The 25,428-nt window shown below is 38.8% G+C and overlaps 1 protein-coding gene across 3 annotated transcripts in view; it reads right to left on the bottom strand.

Annotated features, from left to right (window-relative positions):
* ADAMTS19 (ADAM metallopeptidase with thrombospondin type 1 motif 19) overlaps positions 1-25,428 on the bottom strand; it is a 326,693-nt gene that overhangs the window by 58,469 nt on the left and 242,796 nt on the right. For all 3 annotated transcript variants that reach the window (XM_065599319.1, XM_005303066.5, XM_065599318.1), the window contains 5 exons: positions 20,529-20,659; positions 18,166-18,335; positions 7,901-8,028; positions 5,718-5,838; positions 3,088-3,168 (listed from right to left, as the gene is read on the bottom strand). In XM_065599319.1, coding sequence (XP_065455391.1) covers positions 3,088-3,168; positions 5,718-5,838; positions 7,901-8,028; positions 18,166-18,335; positions 20,529-20,659 — 631 coding nt within the window. The remainder of the gene's footprint in view (positions 1-3,087; positions 3,169-5,717; positions 5,839-7,900; positions 8,029-18,165; positions 18,336-20,528; positions 20,660-25,428) is intronic.

The raw sequence follows: 25,428 nt of genomic DNA, 5'->3' as shown, positions 1-25,428 counted from the left end.
TATTCCATTATCCATTCTTATTAAATCATTATGGGAATGGGTTATGTCATTATATAATACTGTCACAAGAATGAGAATTCTGCCATGAAAGCCTAATATATTCTTTATGAAAAACATACTGTAAACTACCTTTTTTTACCCCACATTAATGAAGTTTTTTAAACAAAATATCATTGTAATGCCAACCTGTTAAATTTAAAATTGAGGAAAGGACAAAGCACAGCATTACTGTACAACAATTCAGCTAATACACGAAACACTGAATTTCTCATAACTTATTCTTATGATACAGATTGTAAAGCAAGAGAAAATTAATCAAGTCTCCTGGCAACAGTTTTAACATGATGAGAAATAATACAAATGTTAATCTACTCCTTAGACAGAAATCTCAAATTCCTTCTTGAATACTGTGTTTTAATTCTAAAATTAATTGGATTTCAGATGCATGGAAATGTTAATTAAATATCTGTTTCTCTTTTTGTCATTGAGTACAATTTCTATCCACCCACATGATCTTAAGAATGATGTACTGAAGAAGGATCATTATTGCCATTTTGACCATGTAATGTATCTAGGGCTGACTAGCTAATATGTGGATCTTTCACAGGTAAGCGAGATTCTGTAAATCTTTTGAGTCTGTGCAGGACCTAGTCACAGTGTGGCTGGGAGTGCATACACTGTCTCATCTCCATCTAGGGTTCTAGCTCCCCAAAGGGGTGAGGAGAGAGAGTGAGGATTGGGCCATGGCAGAGCTGCCCAACTGCACAGGGGATCACATGTTGCAACCTCTCCTCTCCTAGGATGGTAGAGTTGCTACCAATGAATCTTATGTTCTCTGTAGGGCTCAGGAACAATTCTGGCACAATCAGTTAGAATTCCTCCTGAGAGTTGCTGCTGTAGAACAGCCAGTCTCTCTCTTTACTCATGTGGACTGTGGCTATAAGACACAATTTAGCCAATACAATTGCAGGACCCAGATCAGTGATTCTGCTCCCCACTACTTGTGAAGATGGAAGCACAGTTCTGATTACCCCCATATTGAATTTACACTAGTACAATAAGGGCCAAATGTTCCAATAGTCTTAACTTGGCTTCTGCTTTGGAAGTGTATATTTTTGCAGCCATATTGTATGCCTCTCTACAGCATTTATAGAGGTTATTTTCTGAAAAAATGGCCCTGAATATGTAAAGTTGACACAGTTTGTTGTTAGGGCGAGAAATTAAGAGAATAAAGCATTCAACATTGTAAAAATAGCATAAAGAAACTCATAAAATTAAAAAAAGAAACAAGAGAATAGTTAAATCGTTGTTTATAGGATTTGTGATAGGGAATGCTGGATGTAGCTAAGGATGTATCAATGTGCATTACAACTGTCATTTTCAGTCAGTTTTCTACAAAATGATCTTTTTGAGCTGAAATTTTCATTCTTGATCTCAAACTTTGGAATTCTTTTCATTCTGTTCAGACGCTTAAACTGCTCTCAGAACTGTTGCAACCAAGCAACTTAAGAAAAGTTTAAAGAAAATTCCTTCCCGCAGTAAGAAAATATGATTTTCACTTGAACAATATTATTCAAGTCCTTTTCCTGCTCCTCAATAATTCAAAAATGGCTGAACAAATGCCCTACAAATATAACAATAGCTGGACCTCAATGAGGTTGAATTGCTTTAAGTTATTAAAAGTAAAAGTAAAATGACAAGTGACTAAGAATTAGTGACCAACCACGCACGATAAGGAGCACATTTCCAAAGATTTATATCATGTCTGAGGATGCCCCTTATACTTTGTGATGTTATGTAGTGACACGAAAAAAGCATGTATATTTCTTGTTGAGCCTAACCAAAGTATTGATTAGAAGAAGAGCTGGATTGCTACTCACAAATGAGTTTGATTCCTCTAAGTCAAACAGAAGCATAGATTCCTCACTCAAGTTCCAACTATTCTGTATGTCACCTGAGTGTCCCAGGTGGGTATGGCCCAGATTTTTAAAGCTATTTAGGTGATGCAGTGCTCAATATTGCAATGTTGAACTGATTTAGGAGCCTAAGTCTCATTTTTCAAAGTGATTTAGGCACTTACGAGTCTAAGGGCTGGTCTACAGTGAAAAGTTAGGTCAACTCAGCTATATTGCTCAGTAAAACCTATTTTACCCCGATGAAGGCAGCGCTATGTCGATGGAATGCTTCTGTCTGTAACCCACACACCTCCTGGGTGTCCCAATACAATAGGATTGGGACTGTACCCTGCCCCTCATTATCAGAGTGCGCTACAAGAAGTGTGGACAAGATGAAATGGACTAGATGATGATGAAGCTGAGTGGTTCATATATCATAGGAACTGGGTAAGTAAATACACTCAAGTTGTAAAAGACATGTCCACTCCTGCACAGAATAATATATTACTAAATATCTAAGGTATGTTTGGTTTTCAACTTGCATTATTTAAAAATAAATACTACTCTTAAACAAAAATAACCTCAGTTTTAGTGGTAAGTTTTCTAGGGTATCAATTTGAGATTCTGTTGTACGAGCTGACATCACTTCCAAACCCTCCCCCCCCCCCCCCCAAATAAAAAACAATCAGTGTATTTACACAATAGAGAAATCCAAAATACTGAACCTTTTAAGATATTTTAACGGAGCAGGAGCAGCTCTCATGATAACTTGAAAGCAAACCTTTGAACTCTGGGACTGCTGCTATTAAGATTTATGATCTTAATTTGGTTTTATTTTCCATGAAAACAGTGAGATTAATCAGATAAAACCTTTTTTTTATAGGTTAATTATGCTTATACAAAGATCAAACTAGGGACTTTTCATTTCATTGCACTATTAATTCTTACTGGTTCTGTTTCTCAGTTTAAACTGAAAACATGGAACAGAAAAGCAACAACTGTAATTTTTCAGGAATCTATTAAAAAGCAAGCACACAATTGTCATTCCCCTGAGGCTCAGTTCCTTTAAAGGGCCTTTCCACAGAATTCACTTTCTTTTCATATTCTCTGTGGTTCAATTCTTAGTCAGACATGCCAGGAGTATGATGATTTTTTTGCTGTGGGTACAAACAAAAAAATAAACAAAATATACCTAAGTAGCTGTGAGCTGGTTTTTCTTCCACAACTTTGATTCTTCTTGCTCCTGCAGGTATCACCAAAGCTTCAATGTAACCTAAGCATGAGATCAAATGTCGTGAGTTAAATACAAAACTATGGAACAGTAGATTTTGCGTTATGGTTTTTTTTTAAACCTGCTATTCTCTTTTTAATCTAATATTGTATAATATTTTCAAGGATGTCCTGTCATAAACAGCCTTTACAAAGATAGCATGTGGACATCCAAAAATAAGTTCATGTAAAGGGTATGTTCCATGGCCATTGTGATTGACTGCTAATGGGAGATGCCCATATAGAGCCACATTAAAGCTGCTGAGCACTTACAACTCTCATTGACTTCATGGTCCCTGATACAGCAAAGTATTACTTTAGTGTGAGCCTTACACTTTAGGTCTGTGAGTAGTCATAGACAGCCTGGGACTTAAGGATGTTCAACACTTCATGGAATCAGGCCCATAAACAAGGAGAAAATATATCCCTCTGTGTCTTTAATTAACACTCCTATATGAAAAAAAGACTTCAAAGATAAATTTCACAAGGCTTATTTTCTCTCCACTTCATGAGATAAGGAGATGAGGCTGCTAGGTTTCCTGACAGCCCCATTAAAAACTCTAAAACATTGAAAACACACAATTATCCATGTGATGTGCTATATATACTATGATCTATAGCCAAATGAACATAATAAAGGTGCTATTCCTTCAAGAAGTTCTGGGGGCAGAAACCACATGGATGAAGTTGGCTCAAGATAAATGGAGTGCTCTATCATTATGGGCCCCTGAAGCCCATCATGGAATTCCAACATTATGTGGCAAGTATAATTTTGATGTTCTGGTTTTAAAAAATTAACAAAATACATTGAATGTGGTTTCTAAATCTCTTTTGTTCCTTTACCATACTCAACCCTTATTCTGACATAGATTTGAGCTTTCAATTGTGCATATTAATAATTTGAACTTTTAAGTTAAGTTTTCAGTTCATAAGAAAGTAGGATTTATTAAAATGTTGCATAGTCAGCTGCTTTGAATTAAAAAAAAATGGTTAAAAGGCAGTGCAGGAAGCTAGTTATTGGTGCAAAGCTATATCCAATCAGAAATTTTATTTATGAACCAAGACTTTAAAAACCCCTAGGCAGACCTCACAGAATAGATAACATATGACTTTTCATTTTATAAATGTAGTTGTAATATGAAATTATATTACTGAGTATTGACATCCTGATATCCTATAGTTGACATGACATTATCCCATTTAATGTAGTATATTTTAAAACATTTGTTAAAAGTTAATTAATTAAAATTTCAGTTTCCAAAGTCAGAAAATATCTCCTCATAGTCATGCTTAAAAGTTGATTAGTACTGATCCATGATAGTCCTAACCTAAAATCCTACAATATGTTTGGATGTTTATCTCTGTTATAAATACAAGTTGACAGATTTTTGACTGATGTGGTCAGCTACCTCTTCTATAGCTTTGTAGATTCAAACTTTGATCTGTAACTGAACTTAGCAACTCTTTCTTTATATGTTCGTAGCCTTCAGACTTGTTTGTGTTTCAGTTTTCCCTGTCCTACATTACCTCCAGCCTCAGAAAGGGCTAAATTCAAGTATCTGAAGGCTGTGTCCAATTTTCTTTTCTAAAGCACTGCTTAGTTTAGTCTAGATTGCACTGAAATCTCTCAATTTTTCAAACATAAAGTCTGCTTCTCATTATACTATCTTGTGCAAAATAATTGACTTGCTATCTTGAAATTTTGCTAATTTCTTTAGAAAGAAGCGGAAATCATAACTCCACACAAACATTTCACAGCTGAAATAATGATCTATCAAATGCAATTTCAGATAAAGGATTGTTCCAAATGTGTTCGCTTCTAGATGCAGCAAAAGGTGAACAACGTTATGGCTTTAGGCCCCAATTCTGCAAACACTTATGTGCTTAAGTCATCCGATTCAGCTCAATGGAAAGACTGACACATGAGAGTCAGATCAGGCCTTAGCTGCTAAAACATTTCAGAAATGCCATTCAGATTTGTTATTCACAATTTTATACTCTGTTATTACACTGCATAAGAATTTTTTCTTTTGGACATTTGTCCTTCATATTCTTTGTTTCCTCTTTTGCTTAAAGACCTTGATGTAGGTGATGTATAGTAATCTAGATAACATTTATTCTCAAGAACAGTAAACATATGTGGGTACTGTATGTCAAAAATCTGAAATGGGGTTTATTAAATACTTGTTTCTATCTGTCAAACAGCCTCTTCTATAAAATAGCGACCTTCTTCCTGGGGGAAACACTATTTTATACAACTGCGGCCAATGCAAATTAGATAATTCCTTCTCTATTGTAATTTAATAAATACATACCAGAGCATCATTTTACAATTTTTTCATTAGAAAATTTTCATGTGAATTCTCCACTCACATCTCAACTACTGCATATCATAATCAAACAACAATCAATAGCTTCACAGAAGTCTTCTGCAGCTCTCTGAACATAGTTCTCAGGCACTTAACTGTTAAGAACTATGCTTCATTTTTGCTTGACACACAATTGCATCAAAACACTGCATGGTTTATTAAGTAAAAAAATAAGCAGATATACCTGCTCCTCTGGTATGGTTAAAATCGCCTTTAATAACTTTGCATGATTTTCCATTACCATTGCAGACACCACAATGATCTTCTCGTGCCAGAGATCCTAATATTCCATCACAGCCAAATTTCTGTGGAGAAAAATAAACTTATCATTGTAATTAAGGGTTGGATTGTGTGTTTAGACTGGTGCAGAGCTGTCCCACTACAGGGAGAGCACCACAAGGCATTCCAGATGACAACTTGCCTCCCCCTTTTGGAGGATACATGCAGTTTATTAACAAGCCCTCACTCCACTCATGTGGCTGGCCAGTTCTGTTGGCTGGTGTATATAGGATGGAGCCATGTCCCAGCCCCTTCCTTGCTCTGCCCCTTCACCTTTGTGGCACTGTGCACTCCTGGGCGTGGTCGGGACAGCACAATCCCTCTGTTCACCTGATCACAGAGTCAGTAGCTTTATCTGGTGCTTACGCTGGCTGTGCAAAGCAGGGAAGATTCTTTGGGCTCCTCTGTATATTCACCCACATAAGGGTCAGGCACAATCGGACACCAAATAATTTACTGTGCTAGTTACTATATTAAAAGAAATGTGAACGTGTCTGGAACTTGTATTATGTACTTGGAAATATAACCCTTACTGATGTTTTATTGAAAGGCTATCAACACTAATAGTACCTTAAAACAAGAAACATTTATTCTAGCAGTACACAAATTACTTTGCTATGCTTATTTCTATTCATAAACATCATTGCTAATTTGATAACAAAAAACAGATTACACTGAATACCATATGTGGTTCTTATATAAAAAGGCTAGAGATCCCAGAGAATCCCAGAATGAACTGTATTAGTATAGGTGCACTCATCCAATGAAACCAATAAAACCACCACTCCTTCTCATAAATCATCAAGGCAAGGGCAGAGTAACTAGAAAATAAAATAACTCCATAAAAAGAGAAATTACTGTGAACTGAAAATCCGTTCATGTTCAAGTACATGATGACTGTTATTGCATTTCTCCATTTGAGTTCTTTTAAATTAAAGAGAGGAAAGTAACAGATCAGGATTTTCAGATGGGAGTTGTATGCCTATTACCACATGTCTAGACTAGGGTAACACGGGCATTTTTAAAGTGTAAAGTTAAAGTGTTTGAATTAACATGTTAGCTGGTTAAGATGAAACCTACGCATTAAAATACAATTTGTCCCATTTACAACAGGGTTTTATAATGTGTTGGTTAAAACTTTTAGCTAATACTTTTAAAAAATCTCTTTTTATCCTAACCTAGGCATACCTTGATGTGGCAGGGTTTAGAGGATGCCTGTGCAAAGATCTCATTCAGTGCAGTAAAGACAACAACTGAGTGGTGTAGGGCTACACACTATTGAATTATTTTCAATAATGAATTAGGAAGTAGCCAAAAAGAAACTTGTGGGACTAAAAAGGAGCGAGGTGGATGAAGGATCACCAAACGAGACAAAGAAAGAGCAGTTAGAGAGATACGAATTTGCCTGTACCAAGTGAAACTTTAAGGCAATTTATGGCATAAACTTTTAGTAACATGCACAGAATTAGTATTAAGCTTCTATTATACATGATTCAAGCCCCTGGGTTGTCGTTTACCTTAACCTATAAGTCTATATTTCTGAAAATCAGGCTGAAATAAATATACATGCACACTCTACATCAGTGTTTTCCATGCTTCTGAAAGATAAGCCCCTCTTCAAGAAAATGAAATCAATCATGCACTGCCTCACCCCGCTAAGTGTTGTTAAGATGTGCTCATCTGAATGTATACGTTTTCTGTGCTGCCTTTCCCCAACCCCAGCCAGTCCTTCGGGTGCTGCTCCACATAATGTACACCTCTACCTCGATATAACATTGTCCTGGGGAGCCAAAAAATCTTATAGGTGAAACCGCGTTATATCAAACTTGCTTTGAACCACTGGAGTGTGCAGCCCCGCCCCCCCGGAGCACTGCTTTACCGCGTTATATCTGAATTTGTGTTACATCAGGTTGCGTTATATCAGGGTAGAGGTGTATTGTAAAAAGTGAAATGAATTTAAATTGTTACATTTTTATATAGATATAAGAGGCAGTGAGCCAGCTCTGGACATTTCTTATGCAATATTCTACCAGAATTAACATGTATGTACAGTATGTTAAAAGTTGAGTCTAAAGAATTGATTTATACCTGGCATCTACCATTTGCGCAGATATCTAATCCATGCTGACCACAAGAAGTCCCATCCATCACCTTTTCTGTTAGAAGAATAGGCTGATCCTTTCCAACAGGGGAACAATATAATGCACAAGGCTTTTCTTTAATAGAAATTGGTGAAAAAAATGCCAAGTTAGTAAAACTGATTTAATAAAAGTAAAATTCTTCCAAACCAATGTTTTTGGTGGTGGCACCCAGCTTTCTTAATTATACTAATCAACATTAATTATAACAAAAACTTATTCCATTTTATTTAAGGCAAATGAAAAAAAGATACTGAATCTTTCTTCTACAGCTCTTTTTCCTGTTAGAAAACAACTGTATTATAACTACACTTTTTCCTGTTAGAAAACAACTGTATTATAACTATCTGTTCACTGCTAGAATTAGAAGAATATGCACATTTCAACTGTCTAAGATTTTGATTGTAAGAGGAGATTACTTACCGGTGTCTGGAGGTTCTTCAAGATGTGTGGTCCCTATTTGTATTCCAAACGTGGGTGCGCATGCACGTCATGTGCTGGATCAGAAAGTTTTTAGCAGCAGTGTCTGTTGTCCACATGGGCACCTTACTTTGCAACGTGCTCCAGGAGAGGTTATAAGAGATCGTGTGGGGCGATGCGCCCTTAATCTCCCTCTTACCGCTGAATAGAAAGTCCCAGCAGAGGGGATGGTGGGTGGGTATTGGAATACAAATGTATTCCAAACTCGGGTGAGTATGAAGCAGTGATCAGCTTGGAGGTGGGTGTGAGGACATGATAGGTAAGGTCGACTGCAGAACAGCATGTCCCATGGTTGCGTCTGCCCACTGGTTGATGGTGTGGTGCGCTATGAAAGTGTGGATGGAGCACCAGGTCACCGCATGACAGATCTTATGTCGGGGACGTCTGCCAGGGAGGCGGCAGTGGTTGTGTGTGCCCTTGTGGAATGGGCCATGATCCTGCTGGGTGGTGTGAAAGCACGCAGAGCATTCGGTAATGCACTTAGGGATCCATTTGGATATGCACTGCGAGGAAAAGGCTTGCCCTTCCGACCATTTTGCAATGGCCATGAAGAGGCGCGGGGAGGATAGCTCAGTGGTTTGAGCATTGGCCTGCTAAACCCAGGGTTGTGCGCTCAATCCTTGAGGGGGCCATTTAGGGATCTGGGGCAAAATCAGTACTTGGTCCTGCTAGTGAAGGCAGGGGGCTGGACTCGATGACCTTTCAAGGTCCCTTCCAGTTCTAGGAGATAGGACATCTCCATTGATTAGAATTAGAGGTGCAAAATGCACAAGTCCTGTCCAAGTAGAAGGTCAGTGCCCTATGGACGTCCAGGGAGTGCAGTGTCCTGTCCATGGGAGTGGTGTGTGGCACAGGATGGAAGACTGGGAGATGGATGGACTGCTTGAGATGGAAATCAGAAACAAGTTTTGGGAGGAACTTTGGGTGAAAGCACAGGGAGACTTTGTCTTTATGGAAAATTGTATACAGGGAGTCAGTCATCATGGCCGCCAATTCGCTGACACGCTAGGTGGAAGTGATTGCCACAAGAGGACCTTCATGAATAGGTGTGTGAGGGAGCATATGGCCAGTGGTTTAAAGGGAGGCTTGGTGAGGGCAGACAGAACTAAATTAAGGATGGGGTAAGGCTAAGGACCAGTGGGAAGCAGTTCATCAGGCCCTTCAGAAACCAGGTAGTGATAGGATGGGTAAACACCGACTGTCCATCCAGTGGATGGAGGAAGACACTAAGTGCCGTGAGGTGGACACAGATGGAGCTAAGTGCGAGGCCCAAGTTCTTAAGCTGCAGGAGATAGCCTAGGTCATTGGGCATGGAGATAGCCTAGAGGGGAAGATGGTGGTATTGCACCCAGGAGGTGAAGCGTTTCCACTTCATGGCGTAGCATGCTCAGATGGAATCCCAACTGCTGTTCATAAATACACAGCGTACAGGTGACAAACAGGCATTGTCTACATGTGAGCCCCATCCAAAAACCAGACTGTCAACTCAAGTGGGCCTGTGTTGGGGTGTTGAACTCTGCTGTTGTCGTGGGTGAGGAGGCTGACTGATGAGCAGGCAGACAGTCTTAGTAGATCAGGAAACCAGAACTGTCAGGGCCAGCACAGGGCTACCAGGATGACCATGGCTTGGTCTCAGAGGATCTTGCACAGGTACCTGGAGGTAGAGGAGAACAGGGGGAAAGGAATACCAGAGGCTGTCACCTTCGGAGTCTTGACCTCTGGTCCCCCTGGAGCAGTAGAGGGGAATTTGTGGTTTGCTTGAGTTTCCAATGAGGCACAACAGATGGAGTAGAGAGTGGGGTCATGGAGTTCCCACTCATGGTTGAGGTACCAGGTGTGGCTGAGTGCATCTGCCAGGGAGTTCTGGGGCATGATGTTGTGGCAGAAACACCAGTTCCAGAGTGGATGAGCTCCACTCAGAGTGGCCAGGACCTGGTGCCACCTTGTTTGTTTATGTATGCCACTGCAGTGGTGTTGTCCGAGAGGATCTAGAAATGTTGATTGTGGATCAGAGGCAGGAACATGTGACAAGCCAGGTGGACCATGCGCAGCTCCAGAATGTTGATGTGCATGTGTGCTTTTCTGAGAGTCCATGTCCCCTGCGTGGCATGGCCATCTAAGTGTGTGCCCCACCTTGCCAGGGAGGTATCTGTGGTAAGCGTGGCTGTAAGGATGGGAGTGGTGAACGGGGTGCCTCTGAGCACCTTGGCAGGATTGGTCCACTAGGTGAGGGAGGCGCAGACCCAACTTGGGACAGTCAAGGAGGAGTCCAGGTGGGTGACGTGGGGCCTGCAGACTGAGAGGAACCACAGCTGTAGACAGCGCATGTGGAGGCAAGCGTGTGGTGTCACATGGGTGCAGGCCTACATGTGGTCAAGGAGGCACAGACAACGGCATACTGTTGTGCACGGGTTGCAGTGCAGGCCACTCAATTACAGACCTAAAAGTCGCAATATTACAACAAAAAAACTTCAAAAACAGACTCCAACGAGAGACTGCTGAATTGGAATTAATTTGCAAATTGGACACCATTAAATTAGGCTTGAACAAAGACTGGGAGTGGATGGGCCATTACACAAAGTAAAACTATTTCCCCATGCTTACTTCCCTCCTCCCCCCGCACAGTTCCTCATATCTCCTTATCAATTGCTGGAAATGGGCTATTTTCATTACCACTACAAACAGTTTTTTTTTCTCTCCTGCTGATAAAAGCTCACCTTAACTGATCACTCTCCTTATAGTGTGTATAGTAACACCCATTGTTTCATGTTCTCTGTGTGTATATCTATATATATCTTCCTACTGTATTTTCCACTACATGCATCCGATGAAGTGGGCTGTAGCCCACAAAAGCTTATGCTCAAATACATTTGTTAGTCTCTAAGGTGCCACAAGTACTCCTGTTCTTTTTGCGGATACACACTAACACGGCTACTCTGGAACTAACTATGTACACATGGACTATCGTTCTTGTAGCAACTATGAGTGCGAAGAGAGGATTCCGACTCTGACCATGCAGTAAGAGGGAACTGAGGGTGCGTTGCCCCGCATGACCTCTTAAAATCTTGCCTGGAGCACATGGCAACGTAATATGCCCTTGTGGGTTAATGGACACTGCTGCTGAAAACTTCTGGCTTCAGCGCATGGTGCGCATGAGTACCCGCATTTGGAACGTGTATAGGGACCATCACTTGAAGAAGAATCTACACTTTTATTTTGCTATACTTTTGACAGATCATAAATACCAGTTAAAAAAAGGACTTAACACATTCCGGATTTTCTAACTATGCAGGTAAAAAAAAAAAGCATTTATTTTTAAGAAAGTACATTTCCAAAAGAATCACATACACATTTACAAAGAACTGAAAATGCTTTCCTACTGTTAGAATAAGCCAGGGGGGTTCCTTACTGCTTTTACATCTACTTTATGAAAATACTGCATGAATAATTATGTAAATTGATTTTTTTAATTCTAAAAAGCCTAAAAAATGATCTTACCAAAAGGCTGCTTTTCACAAACATAACAGTTTGCACTATCATTGCCAAAGGAATCAAAGATAAAAGATTTAACAGCCCTGTCATTGGTAAAATGGAACAAAAAATTGAACCACATGTTCATAATATCTTTGTTTACAATTAGCCTTTTGATTTTACTCCCAAACTGTTTGCAGATTTTTTTATAAATATAATTACAATTCTGGCTTTAAAATTAATTTCACTTAGTCACATGTACTGTCCGTCACTGTACCATACTGACTTCTAGATAGAATCTCAGAGGCCTTTGGCTTCATGAATGGCTTTATCAAATATCAAGGGTTCACATCTCTGTCAAATTAGAAAGTGTACTTGAGCTAAACTTTTCACCCTTTTAAAAATTTTTTAGCCAAGTCATAGAATACTGACTCTCTCCTGAAGAACATGTATCAGCACTTTTGAAATTAATGTCTTACCAAGACATAATTATTTGCTTTAAGTAGTACCTTCGTATACTTTCTTTAGAAAAGTAAAACAAAAACAGATAAAATGAAAGAACACAACAAAATGTGGTTAAGGTTGATGGGAAGCATACAAGACATACTTGGCTGCAACAAAATAAAGAGGTTGGTTTAGCTCTCCCTCCCTCATTTCCATCATCCCTATTTTGCAGTCCAATGTAATTCTGCACAACTGGTACCACACAAAACCTCAAAAACTGTCTTAATATCAAAAGTCCTATCTGCCCTTTTCTAATTTTAAATACAATTTATTCTCCCTTCAGAATGGTATTCTGAATTATCCACTTCAAAACCCACCTATAATTTATACCAGGGGTAGGCAACCTATGGCACGCGTGCCGAAGGCGGCACGCAAGCTGATTTTCAGTGGCACTCTCACTGCCCGGGTCCTGGCCACCGGTCCGGGGAGCTCCTCATTTTAATTTAATTTTAAAAATCGTATTTACTTTACATACAACAATAGTTTAGTTATATATTATAGACTTATAGAAAAAGACCTTCTAAAAACGTTAAAATGTATTACTGGCACCCGAAACCTTAAATTAGAGTGAATAAATGAAGACTCGGCACACCACTTCTGAAAGGTTGCCGACTCCTTATTTGTTCAATACTAATTTGGGAAAGATAGCTATAACATTCAAATATTCAAGTTGCCTAACTTCCTTCTCAGTTCATGAATCTTACTTCTGTAGCACCTTGTCCAGTGAGGACTACTCCATAAATGAGGAACTGTTCAGCAGAAAGGTGAAAGAATGAGGCCCTTTGTTATTTGTTAATTTTCCAAATTGAAGAAGTCCATACCAGTTGTGTATCATGAAGCACAGCTCTGCATCAGATTGACAGTGAAGAAGGAATGGGGAGGTTGAATTCAGGACTACTTGGATCATAAGCTAGTTACCTTCCATGCAATGGGAAGCAGGAGCTTCAGACTACTGAAGCCCTGAGGCTTCATGGCAGATAGAATCTCTGTTTCCACGAAGCAAACTGAGGGAAGAATCCATCCTTCCCCTTCCCAGCACAGAACTACCAAGGGGGGAGCTGCGCAATGGAACCAGGATTTTGTCTGCAGTAATTATTACATTGGTAGAATTTAGATTCATATGTAAAATTTAGAAAGGACTATGCAATCACTTATTACTTTTTATTGATAAACACACAATCACAGAATGGCTGTATGTTGAACAATATTTAAAAATAGTAAGCATAACTTGTTGACCTTTATCAATATTTGAAGGATGACACTCACTATTAAACTAGGCAATCATTATCCTCAGACAAAAACCAAAGAGATGGACCTTTCATTAAGCCCCAGAGGTCAAGAGAATCTGTCTCTGGCTGACCCACTAAGACAGTGAATTCCAGAACCAAAGGGGTTCCACTGAGTAATAGCTACCTTAGGTACTACATGGTGCTCATTACTGTAGTATCTGAGTGCCTCACAATCTTTAATGTATTTATTCTCATTACACTCTGTGAGATAGGACTATTATCCCCATTTTACAGATGGTGAACTGAGGCCAAGCAAGACTAAGTGCCTTGCCAAGATCACACAGGAAAGTTGTGGCAGAGATGGAAAATGCCCTAATTACTGGAACATCCTTCCTTACATACATCATCCACACATTTAAATTTAGAGTTGCCAGCATATGTGACCCCAGTGAACTTCAACTGCTGTGATGGAATAGATAAAGACAGTGGTCTCTTGAGCTGTTATGATGCAAGCCATATAGGACTTTACAGATCCAGAGCCAACTCCTTGAATTACATTTAGATTATCAAATAACTTTCCACTTACTGAAATGCGTACAATACTGATATTTAAAGTTTAAACTGCCTTCCAGTCTCCGTGGTTGGGTGGTTTGACTGGACTGGCAGACTCCCTTTTGCTGCGTGGGTGAGGGGAAAGTCCCTCCCCTCCCTCAATCTATGTGGCTACGTTCAGCTTGGAGGGGAAGGGAGAGAGTGAGGTTGAGTTGGCGATAGAGCAGGGCATTTGAGTCAATCCCTGAGTGCCCAAATGGCTAGTTTAGGGGAGATGGCAACTCTAAATTTAAATGTGCGGAGGATGTATGTAAGGAAGGATGTTCCAGTGATTAGGGGAGATGGCTACCCAGGATTGGTTGCTGGCCTGCCCACCTCCTCCCAGTACACAAGGCCCCTCGTTGGGCTTGGGAGCCAGCAAAGACAGTCATGCTATCACCTGCCATGCATCTCTATGAGTTAATGAACATGAGTGTGGCAGAACTGAGTCTCCTGGTATACCATGGAAATAGCCTGATCAAACCCACAGGAGCAGCCGAGGTGCAGAAAGGCCCTTTCCCTCAGGACAGAATTAACCACTGCTCTGAAGGGTTTTCCACTTCTTCACAGAACTCAGGAGGCCTACTTGGGTGAGTAGGACTTTCTGAAATGTTGCAGCTTTCAGTAGGGCCCAGTGCAGGGTTATGGTAGCTATCAGTTGGCTAGCTCCTAAACCTGAGTGCAGGGTCTATGAGGTGTCCAGCAAGTTTGGGTTTTGTCGAGGATGAAGAGGTCTTTTGAGATCTAGCAAGGATCTTCATCTAGTATGTATCCCTCATCTCTACCCTCATTTACTTGCATGAGAGGAGAGAGTGACAAAGGGATCTCAACAGCTGACTACATTGATTCAGTGACTTAGTGGACTAGGCCAAGGGTGTTTGACCTCTTGTTGTAAAGCCATGAATATCTACACTAGACCACAGTTTTGCTTGGCAAGGTTTTGGGTACTGTTCAACTAGTGTTAATTTAGTTCAGTAAAGTTTAAGCCTGCTGCTTAAACCCATGTTCTATGTAGTGTGACTTCATTCTCCATGTGTTCTTTCAATCTTTAAATTACACTTAATAACTCAATAATGCTTATGATGCAAAAGCTATATTGGATATTTCAACTAAAAGTACCTCCTTCAAGCTTTTGATTAACATATAATGCCCACTACAGGCACCGCATTTTATCTGTATGTCAAATATAAGTGTTGAGTAAATCAATACATTACAAACATGACCCTTAGTTTAAATGAAATGGGACCCCTGTGAGTGACACAGAGTAAATGAACTATGGGATACCACTTTTTTATGCATATTTCTGTATTTATTTCTTTTTATGTGCAGTACCACTTGTCTTTTTGATACTTGCACCCCCTCTTCATTTTCTCACTGAAGAATTGTGACTTGAAATTTAAATTAAAACAAGAACCCATGGTTCCAAATTACAAATTGCCTTTATCCCCATTTTTATTATTTTTACAATTTCTCATTTATTTTTCTCTTATTTCTGTTCTTCTTAAATAAAGGAGCTTCACTGATCTTGGGGCCTGAGGCAAGGCACCAGGCCACCATATATATATATATATGCATATATACAATATAAATATCGTATTATACAGTATAGGTGGGGTACCATGCCCACCTTCAAGAAAGAAAAAACTTGGACATCGGACAAAGGTGTAGCACTGAATATATGGAAAAAGATCCTTCCATATTATAGAGAGTCTGATTAGAAGAAGTCATAGTTCACAAACTGCATATTCCCCAATTGGGAAGCTGTCAAAGATCTTGCATGTCTTGTGTTAAAGCATATTTGTGTATGTATTTGTGAACACACACATAACAGTATTCAATTAAACTGTTTTTATCTAAAAATGTGATCTCATTTACGCTTTCTTTAATGTATTCTGGAGGGAACCAGTCACACCTATTCTATACCTCTGCCAACTAGTGGGTCATATACAAATGTTAATTTGATTCCCATTGAAAATATGTACAATTCTTTCAAAAAGAATCTATTGCTCACACACTGGTAATGTAAGGAAACTTAAATTACATTTGAAGGTGCAGTGTTTAATTAAAACTGGTATTTCTGAGCACCTTGTTGAACAGTGGCACCAATTTAGATATTTCTTTGTGGGGAGGATGGAATTTTGGTCCTCATTCTGGTCCATGCTCATTCTCCCCAGGGCTCCGGGTCTCCCTCAGCCAGAGAGTCTTCCCTCTCACTTACTCACTCGGTGTTGCCAGGACTCATGTTCTCTGGAGACTCCACTGTACTCTGCTGTAAAGGAGAGACTCCTCATGTGCCAAGCTACAACACCATTTGACCCATCTGCCTCACTGTTTGGATGGAAGGGCATCCAGGCTAAATTTGAGTGGCACTGACATCTCGTGTGCAGGTCTCCAATGCCACTCACTGAGATTTGCCCAAGCTGCTCCTTTGTCTGCACAGAGGGGCTGCTGGGTCAAATTTCAGTGGCATTGCAACCAGACAGCTTGAGTGATGCTCCAGATTGCTCCAGCAGCAGCTGTACTGATTTAGTACAGGACCACTGGTTAAAAGTTGTCAGGCTGTACCCAAGCTCTGCAGCCTATAGAACTTTGGGCAATTGCAAAAACCTTGGGGAGGGCATTCACTTCCCCTGCTCCCCAATTGGCACAACTGCAGCTGAATAATGACAGGATTTGTGACCCCAGCTGTAAAGGGAACCCTTGACACAAAACATAAACCAGTCTCCATCTTATGTTTTTGAAAAAGCATAAGGAAATATTTGTTTCTACAACAGGGATTTAAAAAAATATACCAGGCAGTAAAATTCTTCCCTTGAATGTAAATCAATGTATAAACATAATGAAAATTAGTTTATAGCCCTCAACTTTGACTTTGAAAAGCCCAATGTCATTATTGTCACTGGGAGTGCGTGTACCAGGATTTCTCAGCCTCTGATGGAGATGTTGCTGGAAGGAGGCTGTAGCCAATCAGAAACCACCAGGATACATAAGAAGGATTGCCTACTTCTTCTAAGGAGGAATTCAGGGTGAAGCTGGAACAGGTGAGGAGCATCTCAGTCCTAACCCAAAGCCTTGGACCTGGGCCTAACCATTAGACTGCATCTTCAGATAAGCAGTATGACAAACTGATTATTTTTGTTGTGAGGTTTAAAGGCCCATGCAGGTAAATTTTGAGTTTAACCTTACTTAACTGTTAAAGGACCACCAAAAAGCTCACTGAATGAGATGCTTTGCTCTTAGAAAGCTTTGACAGTCGCCTTTGAGCAAACAGTTCATCAGAATGAATTTGTGTGTGACCTAAGAACTTCGGCACTTAGCAACTCAAAAAGGTTATTTTAAGATGTAGGTACATAATTCTTTCTAACATGGATGATTGCTGTTAATATGAATCATTCTGACATTTTCTTTTAATGTTGCATTATAAATTGCAATAAAGCATTTCTAAATGATCTCACACCTCAGAATGAGTTTTAATACGCATTACTTATTGCATCAGTAAGTCATATCTTTATCTTTATCAACAGTTGATTATTTTAAAAATGGCTTTTGTAACTCAATTCCTCAAGTTACTTTCTTTGAGGAAAATACAATATGACTAAATTTAAAGGCAATTCAGTATAATAGCAGCTATCATCCACATTCCTAGCATGGACTTGGGTAGAATATTATCTTTTCTAGACCGTCAATATTTTGTGCTAACTTTAGCTTACAGATATCATAAACATTTGGTATCACTCTTTCCTTGGTGAGAGCACATTTCAAGGTAATAAAGAACATTGTTTCATTGTAGCAATGCATGCAATATGGATCTTATTTTAAAGCTTGGGCCTGATGAATTATAATTTTCTTTTTTTACACTGCTTTCTAAATGGACATTATAATATTGGATCTAATACTTAGAAGTGCATCATAAGTTAAATGGGTTATAGTTTACTTTTACCTTCATCTATAACAGCCTGCCACTGTAATACATGCTTCTGATATGAAGGTCTGACAGCGAAGGCCTGACATTGCCAGTCCCTGAATGTAGGCATTCCAGCAGGACAAGAAGGATTCTCACATATTTTGTATTGTATTCTGGGTCCATGACAATCTCCTTCAGGACCTGGCCTAGAGAAGATGGAACAGACATATTTTATTTGTTGGTGACATTCTGCCAAACTCTTAAAACGCCAGTCCACTTCATTCAGTCTATATAAAAAGTTGCTTTAACAAGCAGACATCTTTTGATGAAATAAATTTTTACCGTAAAAACACATTTTAAAAATCAACAACTACAAAATCAAACTTTAAAAAACTTTGGCTTCTGTTTTTCATCAAGTCTCTTGAGAAAGATTCACAAATTCCAAATTTTCATTTACACCTCGGAAAAAATGAAGAGGGAAGTTCAGCACAGGTATTCAACACAGGTTATTATAGCCCTCCAGCTGCTTTTTTCAATATAATTCAGGTGTTTTTTTTCAGCTCCTGATTAAGTCTAAATCATCAATGAATGGGCACAACACTTGCATGTACTTTAAATTCACAGCTTTCTGCAATTTCCTGGTGCACTGTTACAGTTTTCAAGTCCAATTCCCTACCCTACCCCTCCACTTTCTTCTGGCCTTTCAGTTGTTCCTATGGGTGCTAATTATGGAAGAGCAATAGCAGACTGCAGAAACTGGAGAGTATGCAATTATTGGAAAATCTTGCCTGGAAAACTAGTGAAAATGAAATTAAGACATCCCTAAGTGCTGGAAATAGTTTATAGGCATCTTATAATACAGCTAGAAGTGACATTCACATGGGAGGGAGCTAGGGAAGAATTTTGCACACAGCAAAAAAAGCTTTTCTGTCAGAATACCTTGTTCAGTACACCCATTTCCATGTTTTCCCCATCTTCCATTTTACAAACTCCTCTGTCGGTTTATCTCTATCTCTGGTATGTTTTTTCCTCTCTTTTTCTCCATCTTTTCCCTTCTTCCCTCTTACTTTACCCATTCCTGTTATCGCTACTTCTCTCCCCACTATTTCTCTTATATTCCTTTCCTACGAAGGAAAAAATGGTATTGAGCAATTGAGAGGGGACGGTATTTTTTTAGCCATATGTTTAGAGTTCTGGGATGAAATCCTGGCTTCAATGAAGTCAGCGGTTAAACACTCCTTGCTTTCGATGTGGCAACTTTTTTTGTTTATTTTTGTTCATACCTATTTAACTTAAATGCTTGTAAAAACTGTTGAGAGGAAAGGTTTAAGCATCTGTCCAATTGAGGGTAAGACAATTCCCATTTCAGTTCTCATCTCCTTCAAGGACTCCTCCAGCAAACAAATGGAGGACAAGACCTGATATTCTGGATATTTTTTTCAGGTGAAAAAAATGTAAAAGGCATGAACTCACTTATTTTTTTGTTTGTAGGTCACCTTTAAAATATACTTGTATTCTTTGATACAGTACTTCCAGAAAACTTTACACTAGGTCCAACTTTGCTGCTCTCACTACACTTTTGCACAGCGGAAGCTGGTGATAGCAACAATGAAGACCAAGCTTCCCCTCACCCTGTTACAGTGACAATAAGCAGAGCTGTGCAAACAATCAAAAATGTTTTTCATTAATATTTGTTTGATTTTAAAATGAATTCATTTCAACTATGTTTGTTCCTGGTATATTTGCTATTAACAAACATTCTTGTAAATGAGTTTACTGTCAGGACTGTTCATGAAAATAATGAAATTTACATGACTACTGGAAAATATATAGGGAGTGTAAACTTTCAGTTTGTAAAGTTTTGCAACAGAAACCTCATGGTAAAAGATCTCTTCCCTGATTGGATGAGCATAAACATACAAAGTGGTTTGTGTACGCAATCAAAAGTAAAAAACACAGCTCAGATCTCAGATATTGAGTTCTCACAATTAACTGACTGTGCACAATCTCCAGAGGAAGAATATTTTGCCAGAATTAGTCAGAAAATTAGTTTGAAAATCAAATAACTAAAATAAAATTGTAAGCTATGTCCGTGTAGAAACAGAGGAAAAAATAATATAATAATTTATTTACTATGAATTTTTTTTTTAGGTCGCATGACAAGTTTACATGAATAAATTCTTGCTGTTTCTTAGCAAGACAAACTCATGTGACCAGTTTTTTTGGAGGAAGGTTGAACTTCTCAAACCCTACAAATCTCCTATTTCCCATTATTCAGTATTTATGGAAAAAGAAGAATTGTATACATGTAGCACAGCTGTGTATAACCAGGTTTGACTACAGTTAAACATTACTGAGAAATTCTATAGCACAAAAAAGGAAAATGGAACTTTTTTTACCCAGTGCATTTGCGCTGTCGACTGCTGATTCCAGTGTTGCAAGTTCTGCTGCAAGTGCTCCATGTGCTCCACTCCCCCTCCAGATGTTCAGGAAAAGATGTCCTACTGGTACATTCTCCAGCCTTACACCACTATGCCAAAAGTCAACTCTCAGGTGAATAAATCAAGGCACATCCAAAATAACTTATTGCCTTCTGTTTGCATTGGTAGCACAGCATAAGCAGGGCTTATTGAACATACTCTTAAAAACATCAAGTCAAAGAAAATACTGGGAATTTAGGGCCTGTTCCAACTCCCCTTGAAATCAATAGAATTTTTCCACTGATGCCCATGATAGTTTCACTTGGTCCTTACTGCATAAAACACGCCATTCTGGACTTCAAGATCATTTGGCTTCCCCTACCATTCAACTACTCCAAAAAAGCACTGAAGTGAGGAGGATGAAAGTCAATACAGCTGAGAGATAATCTATATCTATCTATATCAATATGCTTATATGAAGTTCTGGGCTTGATGTATACATTCACATGTATTTCTGCAATTTATAATGAAAACTGATGTAATGCAGCGCACAAATTTTAGGGTAAATGGCACTTTATTGATAATGGGAGGTAGGAATGCCCTACTTAGCTTTCAGAATATTTTGGGTGGAATCCTGGCCCTAGTAAAGTCAATGGAAGTTTCAATAGGGCCAGGATTTCACCCATTGTATTTCTGCACATATACATCATTTGCCAGGAGAGGACAACTACAATTCTCCTCTCATTTATCTACTGTGTAATACGCTGTGTAACAGTAAATCATCTGTTAGATTTAGCTTTCAATTTTATTTTTCTAAGAGGTGTCCAGATGCCATAGGGATAAGCACATTACAAGTGTATACATACAATTTTGCAGAGTAGGTAAATGGAATACCCCTCCCCCCCCCCCCACACACACACTTAAAATACACACACACATATAATGTGCCTATCACCATGGTATCTGGGCACCATGGCAAAACTAAAATTCAAAGCAAATTTTTTCAGAAATAGGACCTCAACATTTCACTCTCCAGGAATGAACATTTTGGAACAAGTTATGTACTATGATAGGATGCAGCCTTTGTGTTTATTAAATTTTGATCTTTTAGTATGGGTCTTCAAACTGTATCCCTTCTATCTTATGAAGCTTAATGTTCAAAGGGGACATGGTTGGGCAAAAATGAACATTTTTCACAAAACTAGTAATTTCTGTGCTACTGTCTGAAGATGGCTCAGAAGTCAATTTAGGAAGCCTAAGTTATAATTCACTTTAGAAGAAATAATATGTGCTCTTGAGCTTCCTCAGACAATCACAAGGGAGTTATCTGGTTACACACATCTTTCTGCTAATTCAGAAATACAAATGCAAATCCATCCTCCAGTGCATCTAGGGCCAATTCGGCGGCTGGTCCTTCCCTCCGAGAGGGAGTGAGGGACACGCCGCCAAATTGCCACTGAAGAGCTGGACGTGCTGCCCCTCTCCGTTGGCCGCCCCAAGCACCTGCTTGCTGGGCTGGTGCCTGGAGCTGGCCCTGAATGCATCATGTGGATTTGTGACCTTCACTGGGGGATTTGTGGCCAGAAATCAATGAATGGATTACACTAATTGAGAAACAGTTTTTCCTTTATTACAGATATAATATTGATAATATTCTTTACTTAATTGATTAAGAACACTATAATGTATGTGAGAAACACAGTCGCATAGAAACTAGTGGTACATGAGAGGTGCAATGTAGTAAAATAAAAGGCTTGCCACAGGCTAACTTTGAAAAAAGATAAAATCTGCATATCACAAAACATAAATAAATCTCTTCTGCAAAATGCAGTAATAGATATTGTTCAGCTATACAAGAGGGGGCAGGTACAGATAACAGTTAATAACTTTTCTTTTATTATTTTTCTAGTAGTGTATGAGCAATTTGTACTAATGGTACTCTCCATTATAAATACAGGTGTCAATACTCAAACCAGTACTCTTTTACCTACTAATAAAAAGATGTATAAACTTCTTTTTAACTGTACCCACTGTAGTGTATTATTTTGCTGGATTCTATGGTTCAGATCCAAAGCTGATGTAAATCAGCGTAGCTCCAATGACTTAATGGGAATGTTATGCTAATTTATGCCATCTGAGAATCTGGCCCAGTATATTTTGTAATTGTACCAGGTACAAAATAATAAGAATACAATAACTGGGCATAATGACTACTGAATTTCAGTGGCATCAGTGACTCATCAAATATTTCTTTTCATTCTGAGTGAGTACTAAGCTAATGCCCTAGAGAGCTGTTAATGTATACTGTGCTTCTGGAAAGGACATCTTTCAAATGAAACACACAAATCAAGGCCTTGACTATCCGTGGTCATGAAATATGTGTGTGATTTAGCACAAGGTTACTTTTGTTACTTCCAGTGTAATTCCCAGTTGGGAGTAATCTTAAATTTCACCTTAATTTTTTTCAATTTCTGTCCTAAAGTGTTGTGCAGTGATGGTGGAGTTATACCATATGGTTACAACATCCTCAGATGACTGCATTTCTGTTAGATTAGCAACTTCTATATATGCAAACTGTAAAATGCTTGTGGATGCCTCTGGTTAAAAATGCCCATGTACATATAAATAGGCTTGAGAGAATTACATTTTTTTATATAATTTTGACAGATGATATTGATGTTTATTTTTAAGCAATTTTAGATATTTATCCATTTTAAATTTTCATGGTGTGCAAAATTATGGGTCATGCACTTTCCCCCCAATTTTTATCTATTTAAATGTTCATTGTTGCAGGAAATTATGGGGGGTCAGACAATAATTATTTAGTGGCAGTATATGTTGAGATTCAAAAAATTTAAAGTTTTATAATAATTAAAACACAAATTGTCAATGTCACATGTCAAAATATAGAAATCAATATCCTTAAATCAAACTCTAAGACATTTTCAGGCACCATTTTTCTTACTTTGCCTATCTGTAAATTTCAGTTATTATTAATGGAAATATGTTTTCATCTGTGCATGTGTACAATGAAATTAACATTTACTGACATATACCAACAAAAATCTAATCCTTCCAATCTTACATATAAAGGTATATATAGTATTATAGATATATGGGGTAAAAGGGACAGTATCTGCACTAGGTAGAGGCTGAGGAATGCTCACAAATCCGTCACTTACAGAATAATTTAATCAGGATGAGCATGAAACAAGACAGACTGTTGTACATCATCTCCTAAAAGAAGGAATGTTGTACAACAATACAACACTGTCATGCTCTGAGCAAAACAGAGTAGGACTGACTAGTTAATATGAAACTCATCTTGAATCATGACAATGGAAAGAAGAAAATTTCCTAGTCCAGTAAGATAATTACGATGTTTCAGGGATGTCTGCTTACTTCATTCTGCTAGATGTGTCTCCCACCCCACACAGGTCCTTGTTCTAGACCTAGTCTCTCCTAGTCTCCATCTTGCCTCATTATCCCAATCCAAGTCCCTCTACCCTTAGCTCTATATCACAGTCTCTCCCTATGTCCCTCGGCTCCACAGCCCAACCCCCATGCCTAGCTCTTTGTCCCAGTCTTCCCCCAACACCTGTGGTCCCCTGTCCCAGTGTCCCCACTGCCAATCTCCAAGCTTGGACCACCAGCATTCCAGTCAGGCTTCTTCTTTCTCCATGCTGTCTTGGAACACTGAGAGTACCAGATAGGAAGGCTCTTTTCTCTCAAAAAGAACAGGAGTACTTGTGGCACCTTAGAGACTAACAAATTTATTAGAGCATAAGCTTTCGTGGACTACAGCCCACTTCTTCGGATGCTGTAGTCCACGAAAGCTTATGCTCTAATAAATTTGTTAGTCTCTAAGGTGCCACAAGTACTCCTGTTCTTTTTGCGGATACAGACTAACACGGTTGCTACTCTGAAACCTATCTTTTCTCTCAGTTTCACTGTCCAGTGCTATCACAGCCCCTGGCTGTTCGAAGAAGGAATTGCTGGGAATGTCCTGCTCAGCCCTTGCAGCATGCTCAGTACAGAGAGAATTTAGCTGCTAAATGCTAACAAATCTCTACTGAGCATATGAGATCTGGGATTTTTAGAGGCACATAGTTTGACCAAATTTGAGCCTATTTTGATGAGGATGGCAATAGCACATTCCTGGTACCAGTGACCCCTCTGACAAATTGTAATTCCCTGTTTCAAGTGACCCCTCTGACAAATTTAAATTCCTTGTTTCAAAGAATAGAGGCTTATCGGTTAAATAGTTGCAAGGATTCTTTTAACAAAGACAAAACAATGTATTTTGTTCTGAGAACTGGCTAAACCATTTTTGCTGAAATTTTCCAAAAGTATTTAACATGAGGTAAACACCTACCATGGAAAATGTCAGCCTGAACAGTTAAAGGTTGGCAAAGTTATAAGCAACAGAAAACAAGGTCTTACAATGGAAACTGTCAGCCAACGTTAGTATAGCTGACCCTGCACCACTTATAATATAGCCTTAAGGCTCTCTCCTCTCAATGCATGATGGATTTATACATATATTTCTCTTTTCTCAGTAAAGAATGCTACCTTTAGCAAGAAATAGTAGTTGTTTTAAAATATTAAATAGGCTACACAAGTCTAGTTTGCCAGTATCATTAGGGTGACACAACTTCATTATTCCAATGGAACGAAAATAAATGATGGCTTGTTCCCAATGTACACCACTGATATTATCTGAATATCTTATTCTGTTTATGGTTTTGTTTGGTTTTTAGATGATGAAAAACTGTCCTTGGCTCAATGTTTTATGATTCAAAGAGCAAATTATCCCTTAGGGAGACTGTACGGGGGCTGGCAGTGTAATACCATGAGAAGAGCAAGATATATGAATGTT

This window comes from Chrysemys picta, chromosome 6 (assembly GCF_011386835.1).
Source record: "Chrysemys picta bellii isolate R12L10 chromosome 6, ASM1138683v2, whole genome shotgun sequence".
Classification (NCBI taxonomy): domain Eukaryota; kingdom Metazoa; phylum Chordata; order Testudines; family Emydidae; genus Chrysemys; species Chrysemys picta.
The sequence above is the reverse complement of the archived record's forward strand: the minus strand, read 5'-3'. Positions and strand labels throughout refer to the sequence as shown.